The sequence below is a fragment of the Nansenia antarctica genome (genome assembly GCF_963989245.1).
Source record: "Nansenia antarctica genome assembly, chromosome: 19".
Taxonomy (NCBI): Eukaryota; Metazoa; Chordata; class Actinopteri; order Argentiniformes; family Microstomatidae; genus Nansenia; species Nansenia antarctica.
In genome coordinates, this window is record NC_137692.1 from 18,893,637 (window position 1) to 18,910,847 (window position 17,211).

At 47.5% G+C, this 17,211-nt stretch overlaps 1 protein-coding gene across 1 annotated transcript in view; it reads right to left on the minus strand.

Annotated features, from left to right (window-relative positions):
- The window catches only part of urb2 (URB2 ribosome biogenesis homolog), a 17,852-nt gene extending 3,455 nt beyond the window's left edge, over positions 1-14,397 (minus strand). Inside the window, exons 1-10 of the mRNA XM_080549020.1 lie at positions 14,269-14,397; positions 13,852-14,028; positions 12,499-13,551; positions 10,390-12,198; positions 9,094-9,667; positions 7,269-7,429; positions 5,065-5,175; positions 4,169-4,411; positions 1,426-1,522; positions 208-347 (exon numbers count right to left, since the gene is read on the minus strand). Of these exons, the coding sequence (XP_080405146.1) occupies positions 208-347; positions 1,426-1,522; positions 4,169-4,411; positions 5,065-5,175; positions 7,269-7,429; positions 9,094-9,667; positions 10,390-12,198; positions 12,499-13,551; positions 13,852-14,028; positions 14,269-14,394 (4,491 nt within the window). The 5' untranslated portion in view covers positions 14,395-14,397. The remainder of the gene's footprint in view (positions 1-207; positions 348-1,425; positions 1,523-4,168; positions 4,412-5,064; positions 5,176-7,268; positions 7,430-9,093; positions 9,668-10,389; positions 12,199-12,498; positions 13,552-13,851; positions 14,029-14,268) is intronic.
- Positions 14,398-17,211: the final 2,814 nt, after the last annotated feature.

Consider the following 17,211-nt stretch of genomic DNA (forward strand, 5'->3'; position numbering starts at 1 on the left):
ACATGCAGGATATGGCCCCGGCCGGAATCGAACCGGGGACCCTGCGGTTACATGGTCAACGCTGAACCCGCTACGCCACCTAAGCGCCCCATGTTTACTCATGCTGAGCCCAAGACCAGGGTTGAGGCACCACCGCTAGACCTCTCTCTCTGGGAACGTTGTGGAGTGAGTGAACGGGGAAAAGAGAAGAAGAGGGATGAACGTCACCTTCTGCAGCTCGCTGACGTACTGAGCCACGATGAAGGAGGACAGCGTGGTGAAGCCCTCCGCCGTGGTGGCGATGTGGGAGTACATCCTCTCCACCAGCCGGGCGCACTTCAACAACACCTCAGAGTCCGCCTCGGACGCTGGGACGGGGACGGGTGGGGGGGCACAGGGGGGATTCGGTTAGTCGAAACATTCACAGGGATGCATAACAAAGCGTCTTTGAGTGTCTAGAAAAGCGCTATATAAGTCTAATGTATTATTATTATTATTATTATTATTATAACATGAATGATATTGAGAAATAAGATGACACAACACAAGGGTGGGGGGGGGGGGGGGATTGATTCCAAACTAGATTGTTTCTCAGTTCCAATTGTTCACACTGCTGATGGCAGTTTGAACACCTGGTGGTTAAAATTCAGAGGTTCAGTTCGGTACTGAATATGAATTAATAAATTGTGACAGCGTTTTGGACGGTGTAATTCTGTCGAAAATAGCCTTCTGTAACCGCCCAAGAACTAGGGCAAACAGAAGCAACGAAACCGTTTCTCATTCTAATTGTCTTTTAGACTATGTGGTGGTTTATTCGAACGGTCAGCAAAAAAAACAAAAAAAAACGGTTGAAACTGTTGAAACAGTTTAGCCTATTACGAGGACAATGAGGCCTATTGTAGTTGGACCGTTTCTAGACTGCAGCACTGATTGGCTGTGGTTATTTTCAACCAATCCCCCCCTGTGAACATCTTCTATTAGGCGTGTGTACAATGACATTGAGAATGGAGTGTGTGCTGTTGGGTGCAAGCCTTCAATGGCCCTGTCTTCCCTCTGGCCCAGTATATCAGGCAGGCTCATCTTTTTATTATTTCATATTCATAATGTGCTGTTGGGGGCAGGCCAGGGGGAGGCTGGTGGGACAGGAGTCAAGAGGGACGAGCTCTTTGGAATGCACGGAATGGAATTGGGAATGGTATCAAACATTCCGTTACAATGAGCCTGTCCTCCGATTTCGGCCTCCGTCAAGCCTCCCTACCTCTTTCTGTCACTCCCTTCTGTCCATCGGTTATCATGTAGAATGACAGCGTGTGTGTGTGTGTGTGTGTTGTTGACCAATGACTTCCCCTCGTCTGTCTCTCCCTTCTTTTACACTTCTGTTATCTTGTGGATGATGAGAGTATGCTGTCGGTGCTGGTGTGTGTTACTGACGGCCGTCTGCTCTACCTCTGTCTGCCTCTCCCTTCTGTCTGCCCTCCTGCATGATGGACGCCACCAGGCGGTAGAAACAGTTGAGGAACGACGGAGCGGCCTTCAGCATCACCTGCGACACACAACAACAGTTACGCCTCCCTTACTGGCACACACACATGTAGCAACATAGCATCAGCATGACCTGAACAATCTCTATGTCTCTCTTTTTCTCACACACACACACACACACACACACACACACACACACCATCAACTGGGCACACATCAGAACAGTTATGCACTCAACACTGAAGACAACATTGCAATACAATTTGGTAGACATAAAAATTCCATTTAAATATTACAATTCAAGCCCCGCGGTGGTGTAGCGGTCTACGCACTGGCCGCTAGTGCATGCTGCCCACCGGGGCCGGGGTTCGTATCCCGGCTCGCCAGATCCAGATATGGCCGAGGCACACGGGAAGCGGCATATTGGCCGGCCGCTTCCGAGGGGGGTATAGGAGTATTTCTGGACTAGGATCCGTCGCGCAACACCGCCCCCTGGGTGCCGGAATAACGGTACTGGGCTCGAGGAGCCAGTCAGCCTAGTCTGCCTGGCGCCCTCCTCTGGGACTGCCGGCCACGGGGTCGTGCGGCGGATCCCATGCAATAGGCAGGGGATAATTGGATGCTAAGTTGGGTTAAATTGGCTACCAAATTGGGTGAAAAAGGGATAAAATCTGAAAAACAAATTTAAAAAATAAATAAATAAATAAATATTACAATTCACAAACTGTGTCTTTAACGACATTAGGAAACTGAACTTAATTGTGGGTCTATGTTTGGCAGAGAGTTGTTAGAGTCGCTTCCTTCAACAGTCCCATGTGCACAGTCAGCCTCTCCAGAAGACAGGGGGAAAGAGGAAGGGAATAAAGGAGAAGAGAGAGCCAGGCCAGAGTTCTCTCTGATGTTCCTGCAATACGAGTCACCAGTCAGTCAGTCAGTCAGTCAGTCAGTCAGACAGTCAGAGGGGTAATGTGTTTAATACACCCTCCTACCCCCACCTGCATGCCAGAGATGTCGTGTCGTCCCGTCCCCCTCCTCCTCCTCCTCCTCTCTCACCCACCAGAGCAGCATGCCAGAGACGTGTGCCCTCCTGCCTGCCCTCCCCCCTTTCACTCCAGAGACCTGCCCTGCCCCCCCCCCTCCCCCCCTTCTCCAGCCCCACATCTGCCTCCACTTAGGCCTCCCCTGGCTGCCACAGACCAGCAGGCCCATTCCTGACACAGCAGCCCTCTCCACACAAGCAGAACCCCCTGCTACAGAGACTGGATGTGAGGGGAGAGATGTGAGGTGAGAGAGGCCTGCAGCAGCCAGAGGTTCTCCCTGGTTGCTCAACAGAACAGCCTTGAGGACGAGGGGCGGATGGACGTATGTCCAGGGTTCCACTTCCCACCCACACCTTCAGAAACATCACATACGAACACTTTTCAAGGACTTTCAAGACTCAATTCCCTCAAATTCAAGGACCCGACACGGCATAGTTTGAGACAGATCTAGATGAGAATTGATATAATAATAGGAACTATCCGCTCACAGACAACAATTAAAAAGAGAGAGAGAGAGAGAGGGGAATTCAAGCACTTTCAATTTTTTTCAAAGAAAAAAAAAAGACCTTGATTTCTTTTTCTCAAATTCACAAACTTTCAAGGATTTCAAGGACCCGTGGAAACTCTGTATGTCTTCTAGAGAACTCTGTATGTCTCCTAGAGAACTCCACAGCAGACAGGGCTTCAATGTTTGTTGGAAAGAGAGGCGATGGGGGAGGAGGGACGGTAACGACAAGCTTCTGGCATGTTGCTCTGGGGGGGGGGGGGGGTAGGAGGGTGTGTGTGGGGGGGAGGCACGTCTCGGGCGGGGGTTTCTCCGACGGGAGAATGTCATGCACCCTCCTACTCCCACCCATTACCCCTCTGACTGACTGATTGAGAAGTCATGCTGAAGGAACAGCACCGACCACACAGCTCGGTGGAGCAACCCACAGCCGATACGTCTTCCATTCCTTTTTTACATTGACATTTCTAACATTTAACAGACTTTTATCCAAAGCGACAAATACATTTTTCTACGTAAGAGAATCATCTATCCATCAGTCATCATGAGGAAAAACAAATCTATAGTCAGAGCCGGCGCCATTGTCAGTCACAATGCTAGAAGGAAGATTTTTTTTAAAATATATTTATGTTTATCTTTTATTTACAGTAGAGAAACTGTACAGGGGGGGGTAGAGGGGATGTAAAGGTCTCAGGAGACAGTTAAGATGTAGCCTGAAGAGATGGGGTCTTGGTAGTGACTCTGCAGTCCTGACAGCAGTGGCTCGTTCCACCAGCGGGGGGGGGCGCCAGGTCAGTGAAAAGCCTGACCCGAGTAGCGCGACTGCCGCGCCCACGTACAGACGCAGCGATGCCAAGCGGCCAGCCGAGGTGGAAGAGCGGAGTGGGAGCGAGAAGGGGGTTCGGGGCTTTTTCCTTCCCACACCCTGAAGGTGTGTGAGAACAGAACCAGGGGAATCAGGTTCTGGAGGTGTGAATATGAGACTAATCCACTAGGATGGATTAGTACTGCGAGAAACTGAGCTCTTCATGCTCCAGAAGCTTCTCAGGAACCAGCGTGTCAGACAGAACATCCCCCAGGCACATATCAAAGGACCCAATGTGTACTGTAGTGTGTGTGTGTGTGTGTGAGTGTGTGTGTGTGTGTGTGTGTGCGTGTGTACCTGTGGGTGACACTGGATGACGGCGAACAAAGCCTCGTGGACGGCCTCGAACGTGGCGTGGTAGACCTCCAGAGGGAGGTGGTCCAGGGGGGTGAGCTGCAGCGCGCCCAGGACCATGGTCACGTGGTGGGGGTTAGACAGCATCCCCTCCCCCTGACGGAGGAGCGCGGTCAGGGTGTTCAACACGGGCACGGTCAGAGAAGCGGTCAGGGACGTCTCCTGACTGGTCTCCTTCACTATGAACTGAGAGTAGAGAGAAGAGGGGGAGGGAGGGAGGGGGGGAGAGGGGTTAACAACAATGAGAGTGTGAGATAAAGAAAGGAGTGAGAGTGTGAGACACAGGGAGAGACGGAGACCGAGAGAGAGAGAGAGAGAGAAACAGAGGGAGAGAGGGAGGTAGGCATCGGTATCAGGAGAGAGGGTGGGTAGAGGGTAGAGCAATGTGACATGGTTTGGTATGTATAGCAGCCTGTGCTTGTGATTACAGTGTTATTCTCTACTGTGTCCTCGGGGGGGGGAACTGCGTTAGATAGAAAACACATTCTCCATTCTCCGTCCGTGTTCAAACTCTGCCAAAGTCAGTTTTGTAAAGTGAATATCAATATAACCCAAACGTCGGGTTGTGCCAAAACTAAATTTCACGTGAATGTACTTGAGGGTCCTATTTTTGCAAGGACATCTAGTGCTGGTTTCCGAGACACAGATTAAGCCCCAAGTCTTAAACTAAATACTAGCCTGGTCTTGAACTAGAAACTTTCAATAGAATATCCTCCATTGAAGACGCATTTCAGTCTAGGATTAGGCTTAATCTGTGTCCAGGAAACCTGGACCCCATTGACGTCAGTACCTCTTAATAAAACCCGGCCACAACGACGCCACAGACAGCAGGTACTCACCACAAGGGCCGATATGATCTGAGGAGCGATGAGCCACAGAGCTTTATAACAGGGGTTTGGTAGCCGGACCCTGGTCAGTAGCTTGGTGATGCTCACAGCTGAGAGGACCTCCTGGAACACAGACACAGACACAGACAGACACACACACAGACACACACACACACACACACACACACACACACAGACACAGACAGACACAAACACGGACACGGACACACACAGACACAGACACACACACACACACACACACACACACACACACATTCTTAGGAGTCTGTCAACTAAAGCCACACAACCTTTTTAGGCAGAATGCCCTGCAGAGGAGCTGACAAGAGAGGACATTCCTATTCGTATCTATTATAATCGATAATGGCGAGGTTTTGAAGGTGGTTGAATAAAACTCATTGGCCCATACGCAGTAGGAAGGCCATCTAGTCTAGGTGTGCTACTACTACTCCTCATAAACAGCAACCTGTTAGAAGGATCTCACATATTTATGCCCAGGTTGTTGTAAATGGATGTTATCCCCTTAACTGGATATTGGGGTTACAAATTAAATAGAATGCTGTGCTTGTTCGATGCTCTCCAATGGGACTAGTATGGCCTCATTCAAGTTCTGCGTGTGAGTCAGTGTGTTTTGGTAGTACTAGCCTTTAATAGCAACTCAACCGCTATGACATGGATCACCGATAGGTGGGCCGCTTCCCGACACTGTCATTTCTCCCAATGAGCGGTGTGGAATCATTCATTTCTTAGTAAAAAAACAAGACTAGAAGCCTAATATACCCCCCCAAAATTATTGAAAATATCTGTTGAAATGATCAAATCAGAGGAAAATATAAAAAAAATGTGTACAATTCTCTCCATAAAAACATGTTATAATAAATTCACCAACATGTTTAATGTGCAGCAAATGATAATACCTGCAACATATCTACACCGAAACAACTCAGTTAACCTACATGCTTTTCTAGAGTAGGTGTTTCAAGGTGTTAAAACAGCTGTTTCCTATTGTTAAAGGGAAAGCTGAGATGAGAAGAGGCAATGTGGTGACTGGAGGGGACGATGCAGAGTACACAGCCCTCCACCGCCCCCTACTGGCGGCAACTTGTACCAGCGTGCAAACTTGGAGGACAAAAGAGCAGACAACAATTTCATGAATATTCCCATAACTGATCGACCATATTTCTTGTTTACTGGTATTTGCGTAACTCGTTAAGAATATCGGTAGGCTATTAATGTAACTCAATTATTCATCTGAACACATTTCAACCTGTCATACCATAAGAGTGTTTGGCTCGGGGGAACCCACAGTTTCCATGGTTACCCAGTGCATTTTAAAACTGGCCTGCTATAAAGTTGCATGCCTTGTGTAATTGTGATAGCGAAGATTGTATTATTTTGCAAAAGTAATTTTTTTACGCTTTAGGTTCTTGGAGTGACATTTATATATATATATATATATATATATATACACAGTGGGTTCGGAAAGTATTCAGACCCCCTTACATTTTTCACTCAATGTCATATTGCAGCCATTTGCTAAAATCAATTAATTTCATTTCTTTCCTCGTTCATGCACACACAGCACCCACTATTGTCAGAAAACCACAGACTTGTAGACATTTTTGCAGATTTATTACAAAATAAACACTGAAATATCACATGGCCATAAGTATTCAGACCCTTTGCAGTGACACTTGTATATTTAACTCAGGTGCTGTCCAATTCTTCTGATCATCCTTGAGATGGGCCTACACCTTCCTTGGAGTCTAGCTGTGCTTAATTATATTGATACGTTGATTTTAGCAAATGGCTGCAATATGACAAAGAGTGAAAGATTTAAGGGGGTCTGAATACTTTCCGAACCCACTGTATATATATGTTACGGTACATGTGGGAAAACTAGGGTTAGGGTTAGGTGCTACGTCGACTTGGTACATGCTGGCATGTCTAACCCTAACCGTAATCCTAACCCTAACCCTAACCCTACCCCTACCCCTAACCCTACCCCTACCCCTAACCCTAGCACCGTAGCACCTAACCCTAACCCTAGTTTTCCCACATGTACCGTAACATATACATATGGGTTAGGGTTTTTGTTTGTCCGGCCCCCACAGTGCATTGCAGCTAAGCTTAACAATTCTGGCCCTTGGACAAATGTAATTGGAGACCCCTGCCCTATGACATGAGAGCATCCTTACCCTGTGTTTGCCTCCCCGGACCTTGGCCGTGTCTAGTCCATCTCTGAGCAGCAGAAGCACCAGGTGGAACCTCTCTGTAGTACTCCCGGCCACCAGGGGGCGTAGTAGCTCCGCCACAGGCTCCTCCAGGGCCGACACTTCTGATATCGTCAGCCAGGGAGCTAACACAACAGAAATATGGTCAGTATGGGGTTAAATAATATCCTTATCATTAGAGATGCTCCGATCAGGGTTTTTGGTGCCGATCACCGATCACCGATCACTGGAATCAGTGATCTGCCGATCCGATATCACCGATCACCGATCACAGCGTCGAAAATGGCAATTGAAGCATTCTTTTTATTGTGTAGCATTATTTATGTTTTTAATTATTCTTAACACCATTGACATTGTATATTAAGTATTCAAATGAAATTAGGAGATGAGAAAGTATCATGAATTGACAACCATCTGTTTTATTGAATTCACAACCACCTGTAGCTTACTTCAGGAAAAACAAATAAAATGTGAAAATAAAAATCATAATAAATAAAATGTACACTGTCACATCAAATGTGCAACATTCCACTCGAATGAGAGGAACTAGGGGCTCTTAGAGAACTTGGAGCTTATACTGTAGCTTTCCTGAGGAACAATAAACATACCCAAACTAAACTGCAACATAAACAGGCTATAGCCAAATATAAAATACTGTTTCAAGTCATATTTAGGAGGAGATAAGACAGCAAGTCAGCAATAATCAATTAAACAAAAAAACTAAACATTGCACCTAAGGAGATTTCAGACTCAAACCTTACTTCTGATTAAGCAGCATCACTGGCAGATTAGCCTTGAGAAATACAAGCATCTCAGCGTTTTTGGCACTCACCCTGTTCCTCTTATCATCTAAAATATGTCCTGCTATGCTGAAAAGTGGCTCGCTATCTACACTTGTGCAAGGTGCACAGAGGAAGACCTAAAACTCGCGCGCTAATAGTTGTTGCTATGGGCCTTAGCCTAGCTTAGTGACTTCCTGCTCGCGGGGTCACATGACGTCGCTGAACACTACCTACACTACGCTCGTGAAGTCGCGTTGGAACTCTGACCAGCACTCGTGGAACGCCTCTCGTCCAATCAAAGTACTCGGTCCCTTTATGACGTCGAGCCCAGTGTGCGCTTCGGCGCTCTCGGAGCGAATCGACGAACGCAGCAAATTCCGTATGATATTCGTGGTATTGAAAGACCTTGCGTGCGTTCCTCCGCAAGGTATTTCTTTTGAGCAGACATTACAAACTGCATATTTGTTGTCTCTTTCCGACACTGTGTAATATTGCCAGACTGGCGACGCCATTTCTCTATGTAAACTGATCGGCCGTGTTTGATCGGCCGTTTTGAGAACTCCGATCAAAACCGATCAAGGGCATATCGGCCGATATCGATCGGCGCCGATCAGATCGGAGCATCTCTACTTATCATTCCTTTTATAATGTTTTTTTCTTTGTTGTTGTTGTACCTATTATTAAGTATCTATGTATCCATATACTGTAACTAGGATTTGGTTATTCTAAGACATCGACATGAATTATAGCGGCGATGTGGAGAGAATAGGTTAATGCACAAAAAATATAATCATCAATCAATCGTGACATACTAAAAATCAGTCCTAATTATTCATCTTGTGTTTTTGTACTGTGTGTTTCTTGAATGTTAGCTCCAAGACCAACTGCCCAAAAGCTCTGAATCTGAACCATTCGTGTAGACCTGTCGGTACCATGGTCGTGTTTACATTGACTTTAACTTTTTGTTGCCCAACAAAAACATCCAGAAAGGCAGGATTCAAGTGTACCTGACAGCAGTTTGTGTACGTTCGTCAGCACCGACACAAACAGCTCGTCCAGGTCTGCCGCCTCGGTCTTCACCGCGGCGGAATAGTACGCCGACAGGAAGTCGAGAGACGAAACCAGGAAGTCCATGGGCCGCTGAGAGAGACACATCTCCCTGAGGATCTGCTGGCTGAAGCTCCTGTACAGCCCGATGTGGCTCAGGCTCTCCGGGGTGGTGGTGGTGGTGGTGGTGGTGGTCTCACTATCTCCCCCCTGTGGCCAGTCACTGGTACAGCAGGCCAGCTCACTCTTCACCATCTGAGTCACCACGTCTACAGAGAAGGCCTGGCCCAGCAGACTGCCACCCGCCTGGGTGCAGAGGAGGTCCAGGGAGGCCTGGAGGGCGGGGCCCAGCACCGCCGTAGTCTTCTGTAACAGAACTTTCAGGGTCTCGTCTAGCTGTTTGCCCTTCCCGAGGTTAGAGGTCATGACCCGGGACAGGGATGTCAGAGAGGCCAGGAGGAGCTGGATGGAGAACACCCCCTCTGTGCGTGTCTGTGGCGGGGCTTGGTTGGGAGAGAGAGCTGCGACGGCCACCTGGGATCATGGAACAATAACAGGGTATATACAGGAATCTTGAGGTTAATTTCAATACGTTTCTAAGACCTTGTCAATATTTTTCCAGACCTCACCGCCACTTCAAGCTGTAACCGTTTACACCAGTGAACCTTTTAACTTAACAGTTTTAGTTTGCAATAGACTAGACCACTATCATACAACAGAATTTCCGTTGTTTTTTAATAAAACGAATAAATTCATGAACTTTTACTAAAGGTTTTTAGGACTCAAACTCTTTGGACAGAGTCTAATTCAGAAAAATACCTACAAAATTCAAGACCTCATAAAATCGTGATGAGACTTTTTAATACTTATTAAGGGTCTAATACGAATACTTAACTGTTATCAATAAAAATAATTAAGAAAGAAAGAAAGAATACTTAACTTTTTGTTAGGGCTGTTAACATGTAAAATATGTGCAATTATTGTTTATCTGTCAATAACTACCCTGTTTTACATTTACATTTTGGAGTTACTGATAATTGCTTTTAGAGTGTCTTTATTTTGCTCTGTGACAACACTTTGAAATGATTTGCTAAAGACAGTGTTGTAGGACTCAAGTCCAGGACTTGGACTCGAGTCACGATTTTCGCGACTCGTGACTCGACTCGGGCTCGAGCATGGACGACTCGGGACTTGACTCGGACTCGAGATTAAATAAAAGATAAAGAACACATTTGATCACAAATTATCCCATTCACCTGGCTGTTGAGCAGGTAACTGGTGAACTTCTCCAGGTTGAGACGCACGCTGCTCTTCCTGTGGATGATCAGCTGGACCAGGGACTCGATGAAGGTCTGCACGGCCCCGAGGACGGCCAGCCTATCGGAGCCGTCGGCCGTCTGAAAGAGGCCCCCGTCGCTGTGTGAGAAGAGAGACGTCACGGTGGCCTCCAGGAGGCTGCTGCCGTGGAGGACCTTCAGGACCCAGTGGAAGTTCCTGCCCACCAGGAGCCACCCCATCAGACCGAGGAGCTCTCTCAGCAGCTGGACAGTCACAGCGGGGGGCGCGTCGCTACGAGGCTGTATATGTGTCGCCGTGAGGAAGAGGAGCAGGAAGAGACCTGAGAAGTCTTCGGAAGACATCCCGTCTGGGTTCAGGGCTCGGACGACTTGCAGTAACCGTTGGAGTTGATTTGTTTGGGTTTCCGATAGAGTGACGGAGGACGCTCCGGTCATGCTAGAACTCAGAATCTCCTTACCTAGGGACTCCAGTCTCTCCTGAGTAGGGGGCGAGTAGGAGGCGAGTTCACCGAACCTCCGAAGTGATGGACAGGCCGTGCCTGCGTCTGACTCGCTGAGGAGAACCCCCGCGATCCTTCGGGTGACGGATCGGACCGCGGCGGAGTAGAACGCGGGACACTCGACCAAGATGAGGCTGCGGAGCAAGTGTTTGGAGATGAGAGAGACGGACAACCCGGAGGAATCCTCCGTCTCTTTACGGAGGAGGGAGGTGAGGAAGAGGTCGGCGATGTGACGCGTGTCGCTCTCGGAGAGGAACGGGGCGAGTAGAGGTAGGTTAGAGGTCACTAGATACCAGTGTGCCACGGGGTACGTGCCGGCGTCCACACTACTAACCTGGCGGTCCCATAGCTGGTCACCGCCACCGCACTGGCCTAGCGGAGGGTCCTCTCTTCCCACTAGACACTGGACCGCTCTAGAGAGAACCTCGGATGTGCCGGGCTGGGCCAAGAGCTTGTTGCTCAACAGGATTTTCTTCATTCGTTGCAGAATGAGGAGTTTTAGGAGGTGCTGGCTCATTGGGCTAAAGTGTCGGCCTATAGGAGTGACCTGGTCACTGTCTGTTGGTATCACACCGGAGAGGAGACTAGTGGTGTCGGCTAACACGTTAGCATTAGCGGGGGTGGCGGGAGACGTGTATTTACTACAGTGGATCGTAAAGAGGGTGTCCACCTCCACCCAGGTGTATCTTAGCAGCAGGCCCGAGTCTAGAACCGTCTGACACCAGGAGCCGTCTGAGGGCTGGGTTGGACTTTGACAGGGCTGTAACACTAGCGTCACAACCTGTAGCATCTTCTCCATCACAGCCTGGGTCTGTCGGACTACGGGCACCGGTGTACCGTTGTCCAGAGTCTTCAGACTGAACAGGACAGAGTGTAACAGCACACTCAGAGAGAACACCTTCAGAGACACGTCCGTGTTCCTCTCCGCGTCGGGGAGAACGTAGCTCTCGATGCTCTCCAACACCAGGCTGCAGATCTCCAGGCACTGGCTGGGGGGGCTGTCTAACAGACAGGCGCTGAGGGTGCTGTGGACCTCTCCGGTGAGGCTCAGCTCGGCGGTGGCGGCGACTCGGTGACAGATGACGGCGACGAGCTCCTGGGTGAAGCGGGGGAGCTGGCGGAGCTTGGTGTAGGTGTGGAGGAGGGCGGAGACCAGGGCCTCCCGGGCCTTCCTGACACGCGGCTCGGGACAGCGAGAGTCACAGGCGGAGGACAGCAGCTCGTCCAGGTCTGGCTCCAGGATCAGGTGGTTTAGGCTCAGCAGGACCTGGGAGAGTGACATCCAATTGTATTTAAAGTAGCATTCGATATCACGACACACTTGACATGAAATAGAAAAACGTTATTGACAAGAAAATTAATGAAAGATCAAACTAGAAGACAGGAAACATCCAGAAAAGCTCAAAAAAACAACCACATAAAACTTACAAGAACTGCAATACAAGACAATATAATTAGTTAAAGCTAAAAAAAAAAGATCACTGACATCCTAGACTTCAATCGTGTCTCTGTGTGCGTCTTTGTGTCTTTGTGTGTGTGTGTGTGTGTGTGTGTGTGTCTCCCCTACCTTCAGACAGCGGTACCAGGCAGCAATGCCAGGCTGGGCGTGATCGAGCAGCAGCCGAGCGACCTTCCTGTAGAACTTCAGCTGAGCTTCTTCGTGTTTGATCCTGTCCGCCGCTACGTTGTAGACGTCTCCGCTCAGACACTGTTTCAGGAGGTTCTCCACGGCCAGGAGAGCTAGGCTCCAGTTCTCGGGGCGGAACGTCTCGCTGGGAGTCAGCTCCTCCCCCGTGAGGTCCAGGCCCGTGACTAACCGGGTCAGCAGGTGGAAGCAGAGCAACTTGTTGTCCCCTCCCTTACAGTAAGTGTCCAGGGAGAACTTGAGGAGCAGAGGGAGGGAGCTGGACCTCAGGTTGTAGTGGATGGACGGGTCGCAGTAGCCCGGAGCGCAGAGCTTGGTGAGGATGGAGGTAACTGGCAAGAGGGGGCCCTTCCCCGACTGGCCTTTCTTACCCCCGGAAGCCTCCTTGGCGAGGGGGAGGAGCTCGTCCTTGTAGGACGGGAGGTGATCGGGCACGAAGAACGCCGACTGCAGGACGGCGTCCACTTTGACCCGGATCTCCCTGCTGAGGGTGTGGCGGACGCGGTGGTCGTCCTCCCCAGTCCAGGCCCGGGAGGTCAGCAGGTGGCGGAGGAGGAGCAGGTGCTGCAGCAGGTGTGTGGTCACCTGGGCGAAGACGCGGTTCGGGTTGGCCTGCTGTCTCTGGACCGTCAGGTAGCTGGTCAACACCTGGAGGAGCACCTCGAACACCTGAGGCGACAGGGGCTCGGCGGTCGGCTGTCGCGGCGTCGGGAGATCTGGGATCGGCTGTGATTGGTCCATCGGCTCTGCGGTCGGCTCGTGTGAACTCGGAGGCTCTCCTTTTGGCTGTTGGTGGAGCCGGGAACAGGCCAGGGCACACAGCTTAGCCAGCAGGTCGACCAGCTGCTCGTATTGGGTGGTGAAGGTGACGGAGAGGACCGGGGAGGAGAGGATGCCCTTAAGGCAGCTCAGCACGGTGGACAGAGACACGGAGGACGACCCTGAGGTAGACTCCTGGATACGCTCTATTATCACCTGGTAGTGGGGAGGGAGAGAGAGAGAGAGAGAGAGAGAGAGAGAGAGAGAGAGAGAGAGAGAGAGAGAGAGAGAGAGAGAGAGAGAGAGAGAGAGATAGACCAAACACTCAGAAATCATAACATCTAACAATACACTGGCACCATTTGAATATCTGACTGTAAAATGTGTTGTTAAATGACTACTGATTTGACTACTGATTTGAAACCATGCAATTGAAATTGAAAGTTGAAATTTAATACATTGAAGGTGATGGCACATTGATACAAGAATAACAAGTTATAGTTATGACCCACTTACTTGCGCTACCACCAAGCGTAGGGTGATGGTTTTTCCGTGGCTGAAGAAATTCAGTAGCTTCTTGCTGTGTAGAATATCATCCAGGTAGGTCCACAAGCCTTCTACCACTTCCGGAGGCAGCTCGATCTTCTTAACATGGGTCCTGGTCAGAGCATGGACGGCCCAGTCAAACAGCACCTGGAGGAGAGAACACACAGCACAGCACATCCATTACTATATGAATATGATGTACAGAATAGATAGATAGATAGATAGATAGATAGAGAGAGAGACAGATAGATAGATAGACAGATAGACAGACAGACACAGACAGACAGATAGACAGATAGATAGATAGATAGATAGATAGATAGATAGATAGATAGATAGACAGACAGATAGACAGACAGACAGACAGACAGACAGATAGATAATAACCTGCTCCTTGTTGGGCAGTAAGCACTGGGATGAGATCCATGCAAAGCGGGCGAGCTTCAGCTTGTCCTCCCACGACGTGCGGGAGTTCATCAGCTTCAGGTGAATACCAGAGTAGATGGCAGCCATGTCTGGAGCCTGACCTGTGGAGAGAGGTCATGTAGTTTGATCACTAGGAGGAGACGTGATCGGCTAACATAAAGCTGGAGTAGTAGCGTGTTAAAACAGCTTTCCTCAGGAGTAGAGATGGAAATGTTGCTTTCTCCTCCTAACCTCTTTCCCTCATCATCACCTCTCTTTACTTCTCTTTGCTGATACCAAAGAATCGGAGACGACGTGAAATTGAGAAGTCTATCGGAGAAGGTGAAATTGAGACTGGGGTAAGGCAGAAAAATCTGTGTTTTATATTAGTGCAGATAAAGGTGAGGAGAAGGAAAAGAAGCCGCTTAATTTATTTTCTTTTTCTTTACTGATTCCCAAAATGAATGACTAGCGAACATCATGAGAGTGAGAAATAAATGCAGCAAGCCTGCCATCTAATGGGCTAGTAGTAACCTGAATACACTTGTGCAAATCTTTGCCATGTTTAACCCTGGATATTGTTATCAATCAATCTATTGCAGACTATAGGCTAATTTGTCACACAATTCTTCAGCATCAAGGAAGGTGACACCAAGAGGCTGAACAAGCTTATTATTAGGAAAGCTGCTTCTGCCCTCTGTGTCACCCTGGACACTGTGGAGGAGGGGGCCGACAGGAGGGTGAGGACCAAACTCCTGGCCATCACGGACAATCCCTCCCATCCCCTAACATGACACTGTGGCAGAGCAGAGAAGCTTTGACCAACAGACCACTACAACCACGGTGCACCAAGGAGCGCAATAGGAGATCTGTTCTGCCTGACTGTACAACTCCTTCTCCGGCTGTCTCTGATCGGAGTGATCAGTTAGGCTGGGTGGAGGATGTTAATTCATCTGTCACGTCTATTTTATTATATTATTATTCTTTTGTCACTTTTGTTGTTGTTGTTGTTGTTGTTGTTGTTGTTGTTGTTGTTTGTGAGCTGCTGTGGCATCTTAAAATTCCGCTTAGGGATCAATAAAGATCTATCAATCCATGTAACAGTTCAACATCAGTGAGTTTAGAATGATAAGGTTCTATCTCCGTTTAGAATGATAAGGTTCTATCTCCGTTTAGAATTATAAGGTTCTATCTCAGTTTAGAATGATACGGTTCTATCTCCGTTTAGAATGATAAGGTTCTATCTCCGTTTAGGGTAGTTCAGAGATATTGAGCGTAAAAGTTGTTACATTCCATTATGTTTGGTGAGATGGAACCTTTGTATTTTATGAATTTCTAACTCAAAAATGTCAAAATAACACCATACAGGCATTAATAAACACCTAATGGATCAGATTATGTAAAAAAAAAACTCAATTTTGACAAAAATGGAGATGGAACCTTATAATTCTAACGTCACGAATAGTAGATTGACCATGCTGGCTCGCTGGCTGGATGAGGAAGGAACCTTGTTAACTGCTAGATTAGCTATGTGTTCCGCAATGCATTTGACAATATACAGAACTGAACTACCATAAGTAATTACTGTTTAAACACTAATCGTTTGATGAATATTGATACATTACTTACAGTTCCCCCTGCCACACGTGTCGGTCTGTTTTCAGACAGACGAACTTCCACCTTTTGCCTTTGCCCCCAATCCAGACAGAAGTAATTGAGTACCGAGCAAGCGATCGAGCGCGAGAGAGAGAGAGAGAGAGAGAGAGAGAGAGAGAGAGAGAGAGAGAGAGAGAGAGAGAGAGAGAGAGAGAGAGAGAGAGAGAGGGAGAGAGAGAGAACAAAATAAAACTGTCTTTTTAAAATATCGGTTATTATAGCAGGATAATGACACTTAGATCAGTGTATATAAATGTAAGAAATAATCGACTATACAACAAGTTGGCCTTAGATGCAATGGGAGAAAATACACATAATAAATAATGTAATTTATTTCTGTTTCGCTTAGTTACAGTGAGAAAAGCCAGGGAGGGATGAAAACCAAAATACTTTTCCCCAATTAATTCAACACATTAATTAATATCCTTAATAGTAGTGTACTTTTCAGTAGGACATCAAATATATATATTTTTTTTTTTTTAGCTGCAAACTGAGGACCAAGGCCCTATTCCATGAAGCTCGATAAAGGTCTAAGCCTCGATAAAGTTTTAAGCCTCGAAAATGTTAGCTTGCGTTCGGTGCCATCAATGTGGCTCAAATAATTCGCTGCTTGGTTGAGCTCCTTCTGAGTCAGATATAATTAGCCTGGTCCCGACCAGGCTAAAACACAGGCTATAGTCATCCGTGCGTCAAAAAAGGCTCACAGGCGGAAACTAAACCCTGAACGAAAGTTCCTCATGTGTCTTTTAGGAAATATTAGTTCCCACTTCACATGAGATAGATAGATTAGATAGTTTGACTGTGTGATAGATAGATAATTTGATATTTTGAAAGTGTGATCGATCGATAGATAGTTTGATTGTGTGATAGATAACTTGATATTTTGAAAGTGTGATAGATAGATAAAGAAAAGAGTGTAAAAAAAAAAAAGAAGTAATTGTCTCAACTTGCATTGCTGTCATGACAGCGGTCTAGCTAGCGTAGTGGTTAAGGCTCTGGACTCGAGTTCCAAAGGTTGAGAGTTCGAGACTTGACTAAGTCATTCATTTTTTTTTTTTTTACATTTAACTGAAGATTTCATGCAAAGGTTTCAAACACCATTGTAATCGTGTCAGTTCTTGTAAATTAGCCTGCACCATAATTTTATAGCCTACAATACTTTTTTAGATGAGATTTTAGATTAGATTCAGACAACGAAATGCAGTAAAAAGTGCGCCTGAAGAGGGATTCGAACCACTGATATAAAATGTCGAATAAATCCTATGGCAG